The sequence below is a fragment of the Camelina sativa genome, chromosome 3, assembly GCF_000633955.1.
Source record: "Camelina sativa cultivar DH55 chromosome 3, Cs, whole genome shotgun sequence".
In the NCBI taxonomy this organism is placed as follows: domain Eukaryota; kingdom Viridiplantae; phylum Streptophyta; class Magnoliopsida; order Brassicales; family Brassicaceae; genus Camelina; species Camelina sativa.
Window position 1 is genome coordinate 8,511,488 of NC_025687.1, and position 14,460 is coordinate 8,525,947.

At 35.9% G+C, this 14,460-nt stretch overlaps 4 protein-coding genes across 4 annotated transcripts in view; 1 reads left to right on the plus strand and 3 right to left on the minus strand.

Moving 5' to 3' along the window:
• On the plus strand, positions 1,067–4,248 carry LOC104775996 (agamous-like MADS-box protein AGL65). The gene is made up of 12 exons (XM_010499984.2): positions 1,067–1,547; positions 1,639–1,824; positions 2,189–2,248; positions 2,351–2,369; positions 2,469–2,533; positions 2,634–2,649; positions 2,749–2,810; positions 2,906–3,002; positions 3,129–3,179; positions 3,266–3,402; positions 3,484–3,940; positions 4,025–4,248. The coding sequence occupies exons 2-12, from the start codon at positions 1,640–1,642 to the stop codon at positions 4,034–4,036; spliced, it is 1,161 nt and encodes a 386-aa protein (XP_010498286.1). The 5' UTR covers positions 1,067–1,547; position 1,639; the 3' UTR covers positions 4,037–4,248.
• On the minus strand, positions 4,398–5,138 carry LOC104778778 (E3 ubiquitin-protein ligase RNF181-like). Its single transcript, XM_019239819.1, has 2 exons — positions 5,029–5,138; positions 4,398–4,737 (listed from the first exon to the last, which is right to left on the minus strand). Exons 1-2 carry the CDS (start codon positions 5,136–5,138, stop codon positions 4,503–4,505), a joined length of 345 nt encoding a protein of 114 aa, XP_019095364.1. The 3' UTR covers positions 4,398–4,502.
• LOC104778779 (protein RKD1-like) lies at positions 10,030–11,237 on the minus strand. Its single transcript, XM_010503216.1, has 4 exons — positions 11,140–11,237; positions 10,896–11,041; positions 10,488–10,804; positions 10,030–10,269 (listed from the first exon to the last, which is right to left on the minus strand). Exons 1-4 carry the CDS (start codon positions 11,235–11,237, stop codon positions 10,030–10,032), a joined length of 801 nt encoding a protein of 266 aa, XP_010501518.1.
• The window catches only part of LOC104778780 (NAP1-related protein 2-like), a 2,620-nt gene continuing 1,212 nt past the window's right edge, over positions 13,053–14,460 (minus strand). The window contains exons 3-9 of the mRNA XM_010503217.2: positions 14,382–14,453; positions 14,142–14,255; positions 14,004–14,065; positions 13,837–13,900; positions 13,689–13,745; positions 13,546–13,593; positions 13,053–13,324 (exon numbers count right to left, since the gene is read on the minus strand). Coding sequence (XP_010501519.1) covers positions 13,271–13,324; positions 13,546–13,593; positions 13,689–13,745; positions 13,837–13,900; positions 14,004–14,065; positions 14,142–14,255; positions 14,382–14,453 — 471 coding nt within the window. The 3' untranslated portion in view covers positions 13,053–13,270. The remainder of the gene's footprint in view (positions 13,325–13,545; positions 13,594–13,688; positions 13,746–13,836; positions 13,901–14,003; positions 14,066–14,141; positions 14,256–14,381; positions 14,454–14,460) is intronic.

Here is a 14,460-nt window from a genome sequence, read left to right on the forward strand (position 1 = left end):
TCCTGCAAACATAGCTTAAATGCATATAAATCAACTCTATGGATTAAGGCTTTAGACCAAAACAAAGCTTTAATTGCAAATAACTAGACAGTTCCTCACAAGTTTATAGTCATTTTTTAACAATTTAAAGGTTTGCCTCAGACATTTGTGATATTCATCACCAAAAAATCTGATAATACGTGCAATTGTAAAGACACATCATTGGCAAACACAAACTAATCAAACAAAATTGTTTAAAGATAAAAAAAATTTGATGATTCAAAGTTATGTGCATCAGAGAGATTCCCATCTAGACATTAGTCATCATTCTCATCTCCTAACAAGGAGATTCTGATGTCCCTGTCTTTTAATCGTCACTTGCACTCATCAAAAGACAGCAAAAAGGGGTATTAAAAACACAAAACAAAACAACAACCAAAACTAAACTGCACACACTAAACTGCATAATTTTATGACATGTTGCATCAGTGAGATTCCCATCTAGACATTAGTCATCATTCGCATCTCTTAACAAAGAGACTCTGATGTCCCTGTCTTTTCATCATCACTTGCATTAATCAGACAAAACCCAAATCAAATCAGAAACTAGGAGTAGCCAACAAAACCATATCACATCAATAAGCTCAAAGATCAGATTAAAACAAGAGAAAACAGATTTGTAACCATGAGAAAGAACAAAAAAAAAACGCCTCATGAGTTGATTTCTTGTTCCTAGAGACTCATCTCTCAAAGTATATTTAAAACCATCAGGGGCATAAAAACCTAACAACACAGACACACAAACACCCGACATTTAGACATGCAAAAGATCGAATCTCTGAGAAAATCTCAATACTAGGCTTCATCTCGGTAAGTATTAAATAGAGGAATTGAAGAACAGAGGCGGAGCTAAATTAGGGCAGAGACAGACAAGTCAATGGGTATCAATGGGCTTTTAAAAAAAAATTTATACACTGGCCCAATATCAAGTGAGCAAAACCGGTATGGTATTGTCGGTTCGAAAAATATTGGATTAAATAGCAATCGATTAAGGAAAACCGGGTTTGGTTAACCTTTGTCTCTCTCCCTCTCTCTAACACAGAAGCACACAATTCCGTTGGTCGACGTCTTAAGTTTGCCAGCGAAATCGAAGGTAGTCCCTTCGTCTGCTTTCTGTGAGCTTTCTCTCTGTTCCACCATTAATCTTTCCCTTTTTTCTCTTATTCAAAATTTTTCTTCTTCTTCTTCTTCTTCGGGACAAATATTTTTTTCAATTTTCTTTCTTCCTCCATGATCTTTCTCTTCTTCGTGACTTCGCCTCCTCTGTGCTCATTTTCATGAATTCTTCTCTTGTTTCGACGCAAAGACCCATTTTTTTCTCTGTTTCTGCTGCGAAAGACAAGACCCTTTTTATATAAAAAGAACCATCTTCCGTTACAGTGACTCTGTGTCCGAATATAGACGTCCCCCATCTTCAAAGATTGGATCTTTTTTTTTTGCTCTGCTATAACCAATTTCATCATTTGATCAATCCCTTGCAAAAATTAAAATTTCACCTCGTGATTGAAGTGAGTATTCGCAAGAAAATGTTCATCCTTTGGGAAATTTCACTCTTCTTTTATGGGATATTTTTTGATGAATGTTTTGTTTATAAAACAGGATGGGTAGAGTTAAGTTGAAGATTAAACGGCTTGAGAGCACAAGTAACAGGCAAGTTACATACACGAAGAGAAAAAATGGGATATTGAAGAAAGCCAAAGAGTTATCCATTTTGTGTGATATTGATATTGTCCTTCTTATGTTTTCTCCTACCGGAAGGGCTACTGCTTTCCATGGAGAACACAGGTATTATAACATTCCCAAGCTTGTTTCTCTTTTATCATCTTTAATACTTTGGTTTAGGAACTCATAAAAATTTTGTAAGGATGTTAGCTGGAATGGTTAGAGTATTGTGAAGATCACACAATGCATAAGTAGGAACTGATTAGGGGTATTTTGAGCTTTGGGAGAGATAAGGGACTCTAAAAAGACTTTAAACTGTTCTAGTTTCCTCAGTTATCAATTCTCAGATATTGTTCTTTGTTGTTATGTAAGTACTAAAGAGTGATTCTTGCTTCTTGAATCTAATAGAGAGGGGTGATCGATTGAGGTTCTGTATTCAAGTTTCTTGCAATATACTGTTATTAGACTTAACTTGGTTTTTGTGCAGTTGCATTGAAGAGGTTATTTCCAAGTTTGCGCAATTAACTCCACAAGAAAGGACAAAAAGGTATGGTAAGCATTATGCTAAAAGTTTGGATACTATCAGTCCTTTGATGCAATTTGTGTTACGAAACTAAAATCAAAATGTTTTTTTTTTTTAATGCAACAGGAAACTGGAGAGCCTTGAAGTAAAGACATAAAAACTCACTGAATTTCTTCCTTTCTATATCATCAACTTTATGTTTCGTTTGAAACAAAAATTTGAGCTGATTTTTGCTCAACTGCAGGCATTGAAGAAGACTTTTAAGAAACTGGATCATGATGTAAATATACATGACTTTTTAGGAGCAAGGTACTTGCCATAAGTTCTTATAATTAATAAGTAATAACCATATCTTGTCATTGTAAGCCTCTCATATATCTGAGATGTTGTTGTCTACTCTATCCTGCAGGAATCAAACTATTGAGGTATGGATCAACCATCTCCGGTTCTTGAACTTTCGTGGATACTTTTTAATCTCTTTGACTCAAATTGCTAAAGTTCGTGTTAACATAACCACATGACAGGGTCTAAGTAACCAAGTAGCGATTTACCAATCTCAGCTTATGGAGTGTCATAGGAGGTTGAGGTGTGAAACTTTATAGTTCCCTGCGTTATAAATTTTGCCTCTTGAAATCTTACTTTCAATCTTATAATTCGTTTTCTTCTGGACGGTGTTTTCAGTTGCTGGACGAACATTGATAGAATAGAAAACACAGAGCACCTCAGTTTATTGGAAGAATCATTGAGGAAATCTATTGAAAGAATCCAGATTCATAAGGTTTGTTATTATGTTTTCCTTTTCACTCAATGACTCAGCCATTATAGACCTAAGATTCAGGAGTTCATTTCATTTCCCTGAACATATGAAATATACTTACGAAAGACAATATCCTCCATTTTTCAGGAACATTACGCAAAAAACCAACTTTTACCAATAGAGTGTACAACAACACAGGTTATAACCATTTGTCTCCTTTCTCTCTCCTGCTCTCTGTCTCTCCTCAGGATATGTTCTTAACCTGACCCAGCTTTTAAATGCAGTTTCACAGCGGGATACAGTTGCCTATGGCGATGGGAGGTAATAGTAATATGCAAGAAGCTCACTCGATGTCTTGGCTTCCTGATAATGATAACCAGCAAACAATCTTACCTGGTGATTCCAGTTATCTTCCTCATAGGTAAGAGTCTAAGTCACAATTAAAAAACCAATTTCACTATGAAAGTGCTCACTCAAGTTATGCTTTACTGATTTCAAACAGAGAGATTGATGGATCGATTCCTGTTTACACAAGCTGCTTCTTTGAGTCTATTAAACCAGAAGATCAGATATGTAGCAACCCGGGACAACAGTTTGAGCACTTAGAACAACAAGGAAACGGTTGTTTGGGTTTACAACAACTTGGAGAGGAATATTCATATCCTACCCCATTTGGTTCTACTTTGGGAATGGAAGACGATCAAGAGAAAAAGATAAAATCTGAAATGGAATTGAACAACTTGCAACAGCAACACCAACACCAACACCAACAACAACAGCAACAGCAACAACAACTTGATCCTTCAATGTATGATCCAATGGCTAATGATAATAGTGGCTGCTTTCAAATTCCTCATGATCAGTCCATGTTTGTCAATGATCATCATCATCATCATCATCATCACCATCATCAAAATTGGGTTCCAGATTCCATGTTTGGTCAGACTTCTTACAACCAGGTTAGTGTTTTATACCTTCATTGTAACTATCTAGCTATATGATCCACCAAACTGAATATGTCTCTGTATCTTTGGTGATTGCAGCAACCGAACTAACTCAAGACATGGCTTATGTATGTATGATGACTGGACTTATGTTTGACAGGACTAGTTTGAGCCATTGCTACAGTGTCCAAGATAAAAATATATATATATATATATAAATATAGAGAGAGTGTACATGTTTTTGTATGTATGAGCTTGTGTCATATACTCAGGGGAGTTTTTAGGCATTTTGTGTATAAGAAATATTGTCTAGGAACCATATATTTTACAAGAATGATAAATATAATCATCGATATATTGTTTTCTATAGATGTTGGCCAAGTGTAGCTTTTCAAGACTCTCTTGATACATATCACTCTTATCATGACAGCATACATAACAAACTCCAAATTAAGTTCTAAGTTATGAAAAAGGGAATTTAATTATATGTACTGTAGAAAAAGGAAAGCTGCATTACAATAAGAAGTAACCCTAAATCCAGTCCACAGTCTCGAACTAATTTTGTTGCCAAATTAGTTCAATATTGATCTTCACACGGCAACTTGAAACGACACAGCGGACAAGTGTGATTGGTCTTAAACCACGTTAGGAGACACTCATCGTCAAAGTCATGACCACAAGGTAAATTCACAACTCTACTTTCACCGTTAATAAACTCTTTCAAACAAATAGCGCACGTTGTCTCGCCAGTAGAACTAACCTTCTCGTATATTTTCCTGATTAAGGACTTGACCACGAGATTGCTTGCGGGTCTCAAAGGGAAATTGTTGGTTTCGTGGAACGAGACTTGAACCGCTTCTTCAATCTGAATCACTTCTTCAATGTGAGAGTTAGGAATAAGAAGCAAGGACACTAGCAAATCATACCCCGGAGAAGAGTTATGACTTGCGGACGAAGTAACTTCGTCAACATAGAAGATTAGCTTTGTTATCGCATCGTAAGTATCATCGTTGCTAATTCCTGATTCCATCAAGAAATAGTTCAGGTCTTCTTTGCTTCGACACTTCTCGTCATCATCGTGTATGAATTCTTCCATAAACGACGAAGCCGTAAAAGTCGGATTATAACCGACGACGTTTGCATTGATTGTGATTGTGCCGTCGCCCTCTGGTTCAGGATTGCGTCTAATATGGTGATCCAATACGGTTCTCATGATTGATTGAAGACAATGATGATGAAAAATTAAAATAAGAAAATCAAAAGTGATGGCTCTGTGTGTGTTGTGTTTATGTTCAGGGTTGTCACAACCCTATATATATATATAGATGATTCTGCGTGCATTCGTTTGCCTAGTGGGATTTGGAAATACACTTTATTGTTTAAGATTTTAAGTACTATTTTGATATTTTCCAAGATTTCCTTTTTCTTTTTCTGTTATTATCTTATTTGGGTTTGTTTATTTTTCCTTTTTTCTTTCTTTATAACATCTTATGATGCTCTTCTGTTTTCCCTTTTTAAATTAGTATAAATCTAATTTACTTTTTTTTTCGCACATTATTATAAGATGGGAAAAGAAAACCCTTAAAGGTCCTAAGTCAACTCTGTATTATTCGTTTTAAATTTGATTTCAATTTTTTTGCCAAAATTCACATGATAGACTTAATCTTATACGCAAATCTATTAGAACAATATTGTAAATACATAATTTGTTTCTATTTAGGTAATGGAGGGTTTATTTCGCAGCTGTTAGATATACATATATATTAGAGTACTATATTAAATTTATAGCATAGAACCATAGAAAACGAATCGATATATAGAATAGAAGTATAGAACCATATAAACTGATTTATATAAAAATAAACTATGGTATATTTTGCACAAAACGCAAAGCTTCTCAAATCTCCTTCACCCTTCATCTCCCACATGGCATCTCGTAACGACACAATGGACAGACATGACTACTCATAAACCATTTCATAACACACTCCTCGTCGAACTCGTGTCCACACGGTAAAGGCACAATACTTCTTCCGTCGTTAAATTCCTCCAAACAAATAGAGCACATGTCAATCTCACCGACCACATCATCGCTAGTCTTCTTGTATATTTTTCTTTTCAAAGACTCGACAGTGAGCTTGCTCGCAGGTCTCGACCTGACAATATTGGCCTCATTGAATGAGGCTTGAAAAACTTCTTCAATCAGAGAACGATCCCTCTCTTCAATTCGATGATGAGAGTCGTCGAAGCTAACATTGTGCTCATCCCATAAGTGTCGAAACTCGAAGACTCGAACAAGCTGATATGGAGCCATTTCTCCACGGACATAAATAACCTCGTGCTGATCATCCTCTAAACCAAGAACCTCTTCTTCGATGGTCTCATTGAGCGAGACTTGAAAACCTTGTCCAAGTTGAGATGGAGCAGCTTCTTCAGTTTGATGATCAAAGTCAAAGCTAACATTGTGCACATCCAATAACTGTACAAAGTCGTCGACTCGAGCAACTTGTTCAAGCTGAGATGGAGCTGCTTCTTCATAGACAAAGATAACATCGGGCTCATCCTCTAAACCTAGAACGTCTTCTTCAATGGTCTCATTGATCGAGACTCGAAAAACTTCTCTAAGCTGAGACCGAGCTGCCTCTTCAGTTCGATGGTCAAAGTCAAAGATAACGTCTTGCTCATCCTCTATATGATGATCAAATTCAAATATAATATCCTGCTCATCATCCTCTAAACCTGAAACTTCTTCTTCAATGGTCTCACTGAGTGAGACTCGAAGACCTTCTTCAAGCTGAGATGGAGCTGCTTCTTCAATTTGATGATGATCAAATTCAAAGATAACATCGTGCTCATCCAGTAAACCTAGGACGTGTACCTCAATTTGTTCAGAAGGAACATCGATAGTAAGAGTCCTCAAGTACACTGCACAACCTAGATTATAATCATCAGAGGAAATTGCTTGATCTACAAGTCTCCGTAAGTGTAAAAACACATCGTAATCATCTACGGGAGTGGTTTCTCCTGACCACATCAAGAATTCAGTAAGCTCTACATCTATACATTCAGGGTTACCAGAGAATTCTATTAGTTTTTCATAGAGGTCCCAATAGATGATACTTTGATATATTTTGGTTGTAGAAACACTGATTTTGATTGTGCCAACATTATCGGGTTCAGGATTGTGGTCGATTTCGTAGGAAAAGAACGAGATCATCACGGCGAGAAGAGCGAAGAAGAAAAAGAAAGAAAATTGGATTATAAATCAAATCGATGATGATATATGGGTTTAGGGTTCTCTTGAATTATTTCATCTACATATTTATATTAGAGGGACTAGATTGGTATAAATAAATTTAGCAGAATATCTAATTCTATTGGGATTCGATAACGTCACAGTTTTCATTGATATTTTTTTTTTCATGTTTTCTTCTAAATTTCATAACGATGGATAATTTCCCTTTTTCTTGTTATTTATGGTAGAAATTTAGTTTTCAATTAATGTTTTTATGAAGTTAATTAATGCAAAAAAAAAGTTCCCTTTGTTTTTTACATTATAAGCATATATGATTGCTTTGACCAAANAAAAAAAAAAAAAAAAAAAAAACATATATGATTGCAGCAACCGAACTAATTAATCAGGAGATTCAGGACAGGACTCACGTATACAACATACTACTGTATTCTATGGATACTGGACTTATGCCTGAGTTTCTGAGGCATTGCTATATTGAATGTCCAAGATATACTCATAGGAGTTTAAGGCACTTTGTGTATATATAAGAGATGTTTTCTAGGAACCATATATTTTGTAAAAATGATCGGTATATTTTCCTTTACTCCTTTAATAGATTATAGATGTTGTTTTTTTTTTTTGAAATTATGTGAATTTCATTAAACCGAAAATTTGTTGAAGTTACAATGCCGAATTACATGGTTCGTCCCTTGCTCAAAAAAATAAAAACAAGGAAGGAGACACCGAAGAGAAGATATACACCCAAGCCTTAGTTATATTTCAACCATACTAGCAAGAGGTTTTTGAAGTTCCTCCTGCTCTGCTTTGCCCGAATGGCATCCCGGATTTGACGGTCGAGGGTCTTGAAGATGGTAATAGCATCCGTAGTAGCGTTGTTGTGGTACCTGTAATTCCGCTCATGCCATATTGCATAGAGGGTAGCTTGTGCAGTGATTCTGCGAAGAGGGAGGGGTGTAACCCCGTCTTTCATATCCAACCATTCCAAGAGAGCTTCCCATGTGTGAAATGTGAAAGGCCTCTATCCAAGACGTCTTGTGACTTCCGACCAAAGGGTCTCAGCATAGCGGCACCGTAGGAACAGATGCTCACGTGTTTCCTGTTCCAAACCGCATATACAACAACAAGGATCAATTTGCATACCCCAGCTTACCAGTCTTTCTCTCAGTGGAAGTCTGTTGAGATGCATGAGCCAAAATAGGAAAGCATGGCGAGGAATTGCACCCTTGAACCAAACTTGGTTGGTCCAGTGTGGAGGAGTTGCTCGCGGTCTGATGGCATCCCAGGTTTTAGCAGAGGAGAAACTTTCAAGATCTTCTTCCTCTTATAGATGTTGTTGGCTATAAGTGATCAATATAAAGGTCTTTCTTCCTCTTTTTAATTTTAGCTTTTCAAAACTCTTTCCATTCTTATCAGTTCTATGATTAACACAACATTCTCCAAATTTATATAAGTAAAAAAAAAACATCCAATTTAAAAAGAAAATGGATTTTTTTTTTTAATTTTTTTTAGAGAAAAGGGATTTTATAAACTGTAGAAAACAAAATCTTCGTTATAATTTGAATTTTCATACTCGAACTGCTTCTTCAATCTGATTCATAATTAATATAAGGCTCAGAAGAAGATCCAACCACACTTCTAAAGCACATCCTTGAGAATACCCATTACTTTCGGACGAAGTTACTTGAGCAACATAGGGGATTAATTTATAAATCGCATATAAAACCTCGTGGTCGCTCATTCCTGCTTCCCGCAAGAAATTAATCAAGTCTAGTCTGCTCCCACCCTCGTCTCCGTTGATGAAATCGTCGGCAAACGACAAAGTCGTGAACGACGAGTGATGATCTTGGTCGAAGATCCTCGCATTGACTCTGACTGTGCCCGCATCTTCTGGTTCAGGATCGTGTTTGATTTTGTGTCCACGCGAGACTTGAACATCCTCTAAAGTTTGAGGCTCATCGTAAAAAATAAGATCCAACGTCACTTGTAAAGCACACCCTGGAGAATACCCATCACTTTCTGAAGAAGTTATTTTAGCAACATAGCGAACTAAGTGATGCATGGCATGTGCAATATCGTAGTCGCTGATCCCTGAAAGGTTTAAGAAATAATCCAAGTCCAATTTGCTTTCACACTCGTTGCGATCATCGTTAATGAATTCGTCGACGGACGACTTTCTCGTGAATGTCATGATTTCGTCGTCTCCTCCGAAGATCCTTGCATTGACTCTAACTGTGCCCGCATCTTCCGGTTCAGGATCGTGTTTGATTTCGTGTTCGAAAACCCCCGTAAACATGATTAAAAAAAGAACGATAATAATTCTGGTGGTTTCTGTTTTTGCTTTCTCTCTTTGTTGTTGTGACCCAAGAAGAAATTTAATCGATGATGTAAGGGTTTAGGGTGAATGAACTCATATATTTATAGCAGAGACCTTTGTCGGTTCCTAATTTTTTTTAGGATTTTTGAGATAACATTTTCTATTTGTTTTTGTTAAGTCCATTACAATTTCCATTTATTATCTTTTTAAAAGAAGAAAATTTACATAAGTCCATTACGAATTCCATATTAACTCTTCTTCCGTTATTGATTTTGATAAATTCCTTTTCCTTAAAGGTGAATTTTATTATACTTATGAAAAGTTTAGAAGCAATATATAATGTGAATTTTTAATTTAACATATTCGTGATCGAAGAGCAAACTAGTGTAGTACACATATGCTACTACTTTAGTAATAACGAGTCACAATCGTTTTGCAATTAGAGTCCAAAACACTACAGTACTACACGTTACACAACACACAAACATAAGAATTACTTCATGTCTTCATCTCTTCATCGACGATCATCCTACATCAACTATCACTCAAACCCGAAACAGAGGAAGAAGAAGATGATGATGTGAAGGACGTGGACATGCCATGTCTTCTCTTCCTCTTATGGTTAGCCTTGAAACAAGCTTGTCTTAATCTCTTAGTCTTATCCTCAAACTTCAAATCTGGTAACTTCTCAATCGTTTCCTTCTCCTTCTCGAGCTTTTCCAAAGCGTTTCTTAGCTTGTCTTCGTTTTCTTCCCCTTCCATCTTCTGCAGCTCCTGTTACAATAATAAAAATAGTCACATCAAAATTCACCGAAACAGTAGACCATCACATTTAGGCTTTTTACATGGTGTTTCAATTCGGTAACAAATTTTCTTTTCTTTAATAAAAAATCTGAAAAAAAAAATATCACTAGAGAAGAATTCGTAACACAATAGAGGAATTTCACATATTACAACATAGTTATATTATATGTAATAGTTGTTTATTATACCTTGACATTACTGATGAGTTTTTGTAGGCTCATGAGCTTACGATGAGGCCAGCGTTGAATACCCAATTCGCGACATCTCTTCTTCAAAAGAGTTAAACCAATGTTAAGTTCTTTAGCCGCTTGAGTTATGGGCATGTAGAAGTACAATGAGATGATTTCTTTCGACAATGTCTTCGAAACAGAGCAGCTAGAAACACATTCTTCTCTGCATCTCCTCTTCTTGTTGGAGATGGTTTCACTCTTTTTCTCCAAATCAAGATCGAGCATCGACTCTTCTTCGGTCCATGAAACAGAACCGTACCCACTACGTAAATCTGCTTAAACAGAACGACAAGAATGAGAAGTGCACACATAAAATCCATGAGAACAAAACATAATTAAGTGCAACATATACTGTTATATGCATACCGTCAAGAGATACGATGGAGATAGGATCAAGATCAGGTAAAGCCAGAAAGCTTGAGGCAGAAGGAAGATAATCAGGTAAAGCCAGAAAGCTTGAGGCAGAAGGAGGAAAGTCATCTTCTAAGCCGAAGAAAAGATTCGCTAAGTCGCTGCATTAAGAACACACAACAATTAAAACATGGATCAAGAACTACTAGCTAGAAACACGTTTAAAAACACTCATGCATGATGAGTCAATTAAATTTACCTTTGATGAGAGTAAAGTGATGAGTGGTTTAGAAATGAAAATGAGTGATCTTCTTTGCCAAATACTTGATCATACTCCAATTTGCAAAATGAGTTCATCATCATTAAGTGGTTTGTGATCACTAATCAACGGGAGAGAGAGAGAGAGAGAGAGGTGTATATATATATATACTATATACCCCTATAGTACTAGTAGATATGAAAAGAGAAGATATAGAAGTGAAGTTATATGATATAAATTGTACAAGAAAGTGGGTATTGACGGCTAATTGATAGCCCTGTAAAATTTGGAGTTACGAGAGAGATATTAGTAATGATAATGGTAATTAATGCTGATAAGAGAGGCGTTTTTTTAGGAATAGTTGATACTAGCCTTCTTCTCTTGCAGAAAATCTATACCCGTCAATTTCCACCAAAACTTTAGAATTGTGTATGCTTACCTTGTATAATGATATTATTATGTCAAAGTTGTATAACGATATCATGTTCATACGCTTTAAGAAATGATATATATTATAGATCGATAAAAGCCAATCGTATTTAATTTGTTCATTTGTAAAGTAGTATCTTGATGAACTCATGTTATTACACTTTTTCCTAAGTGTTAAAATATAAAATTTACACCCAAGTAACTGTAATCAGTTAAGATTAGATGTAACGTATGGTGTGCATGCCAAACTGCCAATCAATTTTTTAAGTGTTCACGAACAATTGTTGTAGTTATAGTTTTTTTTTATTGTTTAAGTACAATAGTTTTAGTTAATATAGTAAAACAAAAACAAAAAAATAGTTATAGTTAAGGCTTTAAGAGAAACGGCTAAGAAATTTATAGTAATACATTTCCAACAAAAAGATAACGGTTTTGAATTAATTTCAGATAATGGCTGCGAGTAATTAATTATTTTCAGGTGATTCTTGTAGTTAATGGGGTATTTTTAAGCATTTTCCCCTTAAGAAATGTGAAAACTGTAGGTTATTTAGAGAGAAAATTTACTAGATACCACTTTTTAGTGTATCAGGTAAAAAACAATTTAGCGTCTCTTTGTTGTCAACATTGTTTTCTGCCGGTTTGGACCGGCTTAGACACCCTTTAGGCATAGCTGCATAGGTAGTAGACCTTCAACATGGAGTCTTTAGCGATATGTAGCAGTCCTTAAGCATGGAGGCTTTAGAAGTAGAACTACCCACAAGCTGAGCATTTTTATAGGCTATATAGAAATCTGAAGAACACTCAGTCGAAGTTAAATTAAAAGTGTGAATGGTTGCAGCGGTCAAGGCCAACAATTCCATCAACGGTTAGACCGTTTTCTATTCACCATTCATCAAATACAGTCTACAGCGGTACGGTCTAAAGATAATAGAAAGAAAACTGTTGCGTACCAACAACTGCGAACCGTTTTTGTGTATAAATAGAGTTGGTCCACAGCGGTCTGCTGACCACCCTATTTTTGGGGCGGTCTAAACCGCTGACGGATTTGGCCGCCCCGACCGCAATCACCATTCAGACCCTAAGAGCTCTGTATACACTATGTGAGATATGTTTTGCTAATTTCTAAAGGAACCTAGACCCCATTTTTCATATAAATTCTATTCCATTATATAAAACATTACAATATCTTGCTTTGCTCAATTGATTTGAAAGACAAGGGCTAACAGGAGTTAGTAAATCATCATATAGGCAGGCACTTTAAATTCACCTTCAGACCAAACAATAAAAGACTCCAGATTTCAAGCTGAAGATCCGATGGGTTTAACATGATGAACACACATATTCTCTACTCAGTAATCGTTTTCTTTCGTTTCATCCTGTTTTACCTTTGACGAGTGAAGTCACTCAAGACACAACAAAACTATAGCAGAGATGAAGTTATACTATTTCTCTTTAAAAAGAAGACAACAGATGAGGTAAAGCTATGTAAGACTCAAAAACCATTTAAGCAAGGTTATGCAACAAAAGGCTGAATATGGTTTCATACAACAAGATGTAACTATTATGGTAAAATATAAAAGCTTGTCTGTTGTCGTCATAATCCATTTTGCTTTAAATTAAAAACCTCTCAACACACAAAACTTTACACATTCTGTTATAGAGAAGACATGTAAGCAAATGTGGTTTCTGGGCAACCTTCCCATCATTCCTCATCACCTTCTTCGTCATCATCTTCATCAGAATCACCTTCTTTCCCCTAGAGATAGATATGGTTATTAAAAACTTATCAGGTAAAACTCACAATGGAATCTCCTCGACTGAAATGGTTTCAGACATAAATAATAACACAATGTTGTTCTGTCTTAGGATATCTCTATCTAATCTTTCATCTCATCATGCACATAAAGCATATCACAGATGCGGCACATTTTAAGCAGAAAACTCAACCAAGCAAAGAAAATTAGATGAAGCTTTTACCTCTTCATCTCCATCATCGTCTCCATCAAAGTCCTCTTCATCAGCCTCCTACACAGTTACATACAATTTACCAAAATCTTCAAGCAACTTGTGATCTCTAAACAAAGTCAAGATTGGAAAATGAATTAGTGAGTATAGCTTACATTGTTAAAATAGGTGAGAGGGTTGGGCCACAAATCTTCCTTGATGATATCGGCAACCTGCTACAAGACGAATTTCTGAGTTCAAGTTGGGCCAGACATGGGGTTACTCTTACAGAAAAGAGTAAAAAAAACAATATAGGATCAATACCTCGTCATGCATCTCAATCTCAACGTCCTCCTTGTGTTGAGCATCATTAAACCAGGTAAAGAAGCTAAAAAAGACATGTAATTGCTAATTAGAAAAGCAAGAGTTTTAACTTGGATCTATGACGTGTGAAAATTCACTGAAACAGGGATGGGGAGATGGATTTATACCTCTCTTCAGGTAATGCACGTTTGTTTCCATTCTTCTCGTGATTCACTCCATTTGACAAGCCCTTAATTGTTGAGAAATATAGTTACAGGAATAATCATAAGAAATAGACTTAGTTTATGCAATAAATATCCGCTTACTTTGCCCTCTTTCCATTTGATAGGGGTGGCTGTAATTTTTGTTGTCCCTTCTTCGAGGAAGGTAAAAGTCTTTGTTAGTTTTCCATCCTCAAAATATGGATTGGGATTGAAGTACTGCAGTTCACAATTTGACAACAATCAGTAAACTAAGTAACTAAAAACTCAGCTTTCTTAGAACAGTCAGAGATAATATCAAAATATATGATAAAGAACAAAGATCTGGAGTAAAAAGAAACTTACAAAAGTGATCGAGTATCCGGATTTCACATCTTTAGCATCCTCAACATCCAGAGAGCTTAGATATTTGAAAATCTGTTCA

What these genes read in the sequence shown, in the direction of transcription:
- LOC104775996 (XM_010499984.2), top strand. Translation starts at nt 1,640, where the DNA reads ATGGGTAGAGTTAAGTTGAAGATTAAACGGCTTGAGAGCACAAGTAAC. An exon ending in GAGTGTCATAGGAGGTTGAG is followed by an intron (nt 2,811 to 2,905) that starts GTGTGAAACTTT and finishes CGGTGTTTTCAG; the next exon opens with TTGCTGGACGAACATTGATA. An exon ending in TCCAGTTATCTTCCTCATAG is followed by an intron (nt 3,403 to 3,483) that starts GTAAGAGTCTAA and finishes GATTTCAAACAG; the next exon opens with AGAGATTGATGGATCGATTC.
- LOC104778778 (XM_019239819.1), bottom strand. Translation starts at nt 5,138, where the DNA reads ATGAGAACCGTATTGGATCACCATATTAGACGCAATCCTGAACCAGAG. An exon ending in AATCCGACTTTTACGGCTTC is followed by an intron (nt 4,738 to 5,028) that starts GTCGTTTATGGA and finishes TTTCCCTTTGAG; the next exon opens with ACCCGCAAGCAATCTCGTGG.
- LOC104778779 (XM_010503216.1), bottom strand. Translation starts at nt 11,237, where the DNA reads ATGAACTCATTTTGCAAATTGGAGTATGATCAAGTATTTGGCAAAGAA. An exon ending in TCACTTTACTCTCATCAAAG is followed by an intron (nt 11,042 to 11,139) that starts GTAAATTTAATT and finishes TTCTTAATGCAG; the next exon opens with CGACTTAGCGAATCTTTTCT. An exon ending in AACTCATCAGTAATGTCAAG is followed by an intron (nt 10,270 to 10,487) that starts GTATAATAAACA and finishes TTATTGTAACAG; the next exon opens with GAGCTGCAGAAGATGGAAGG.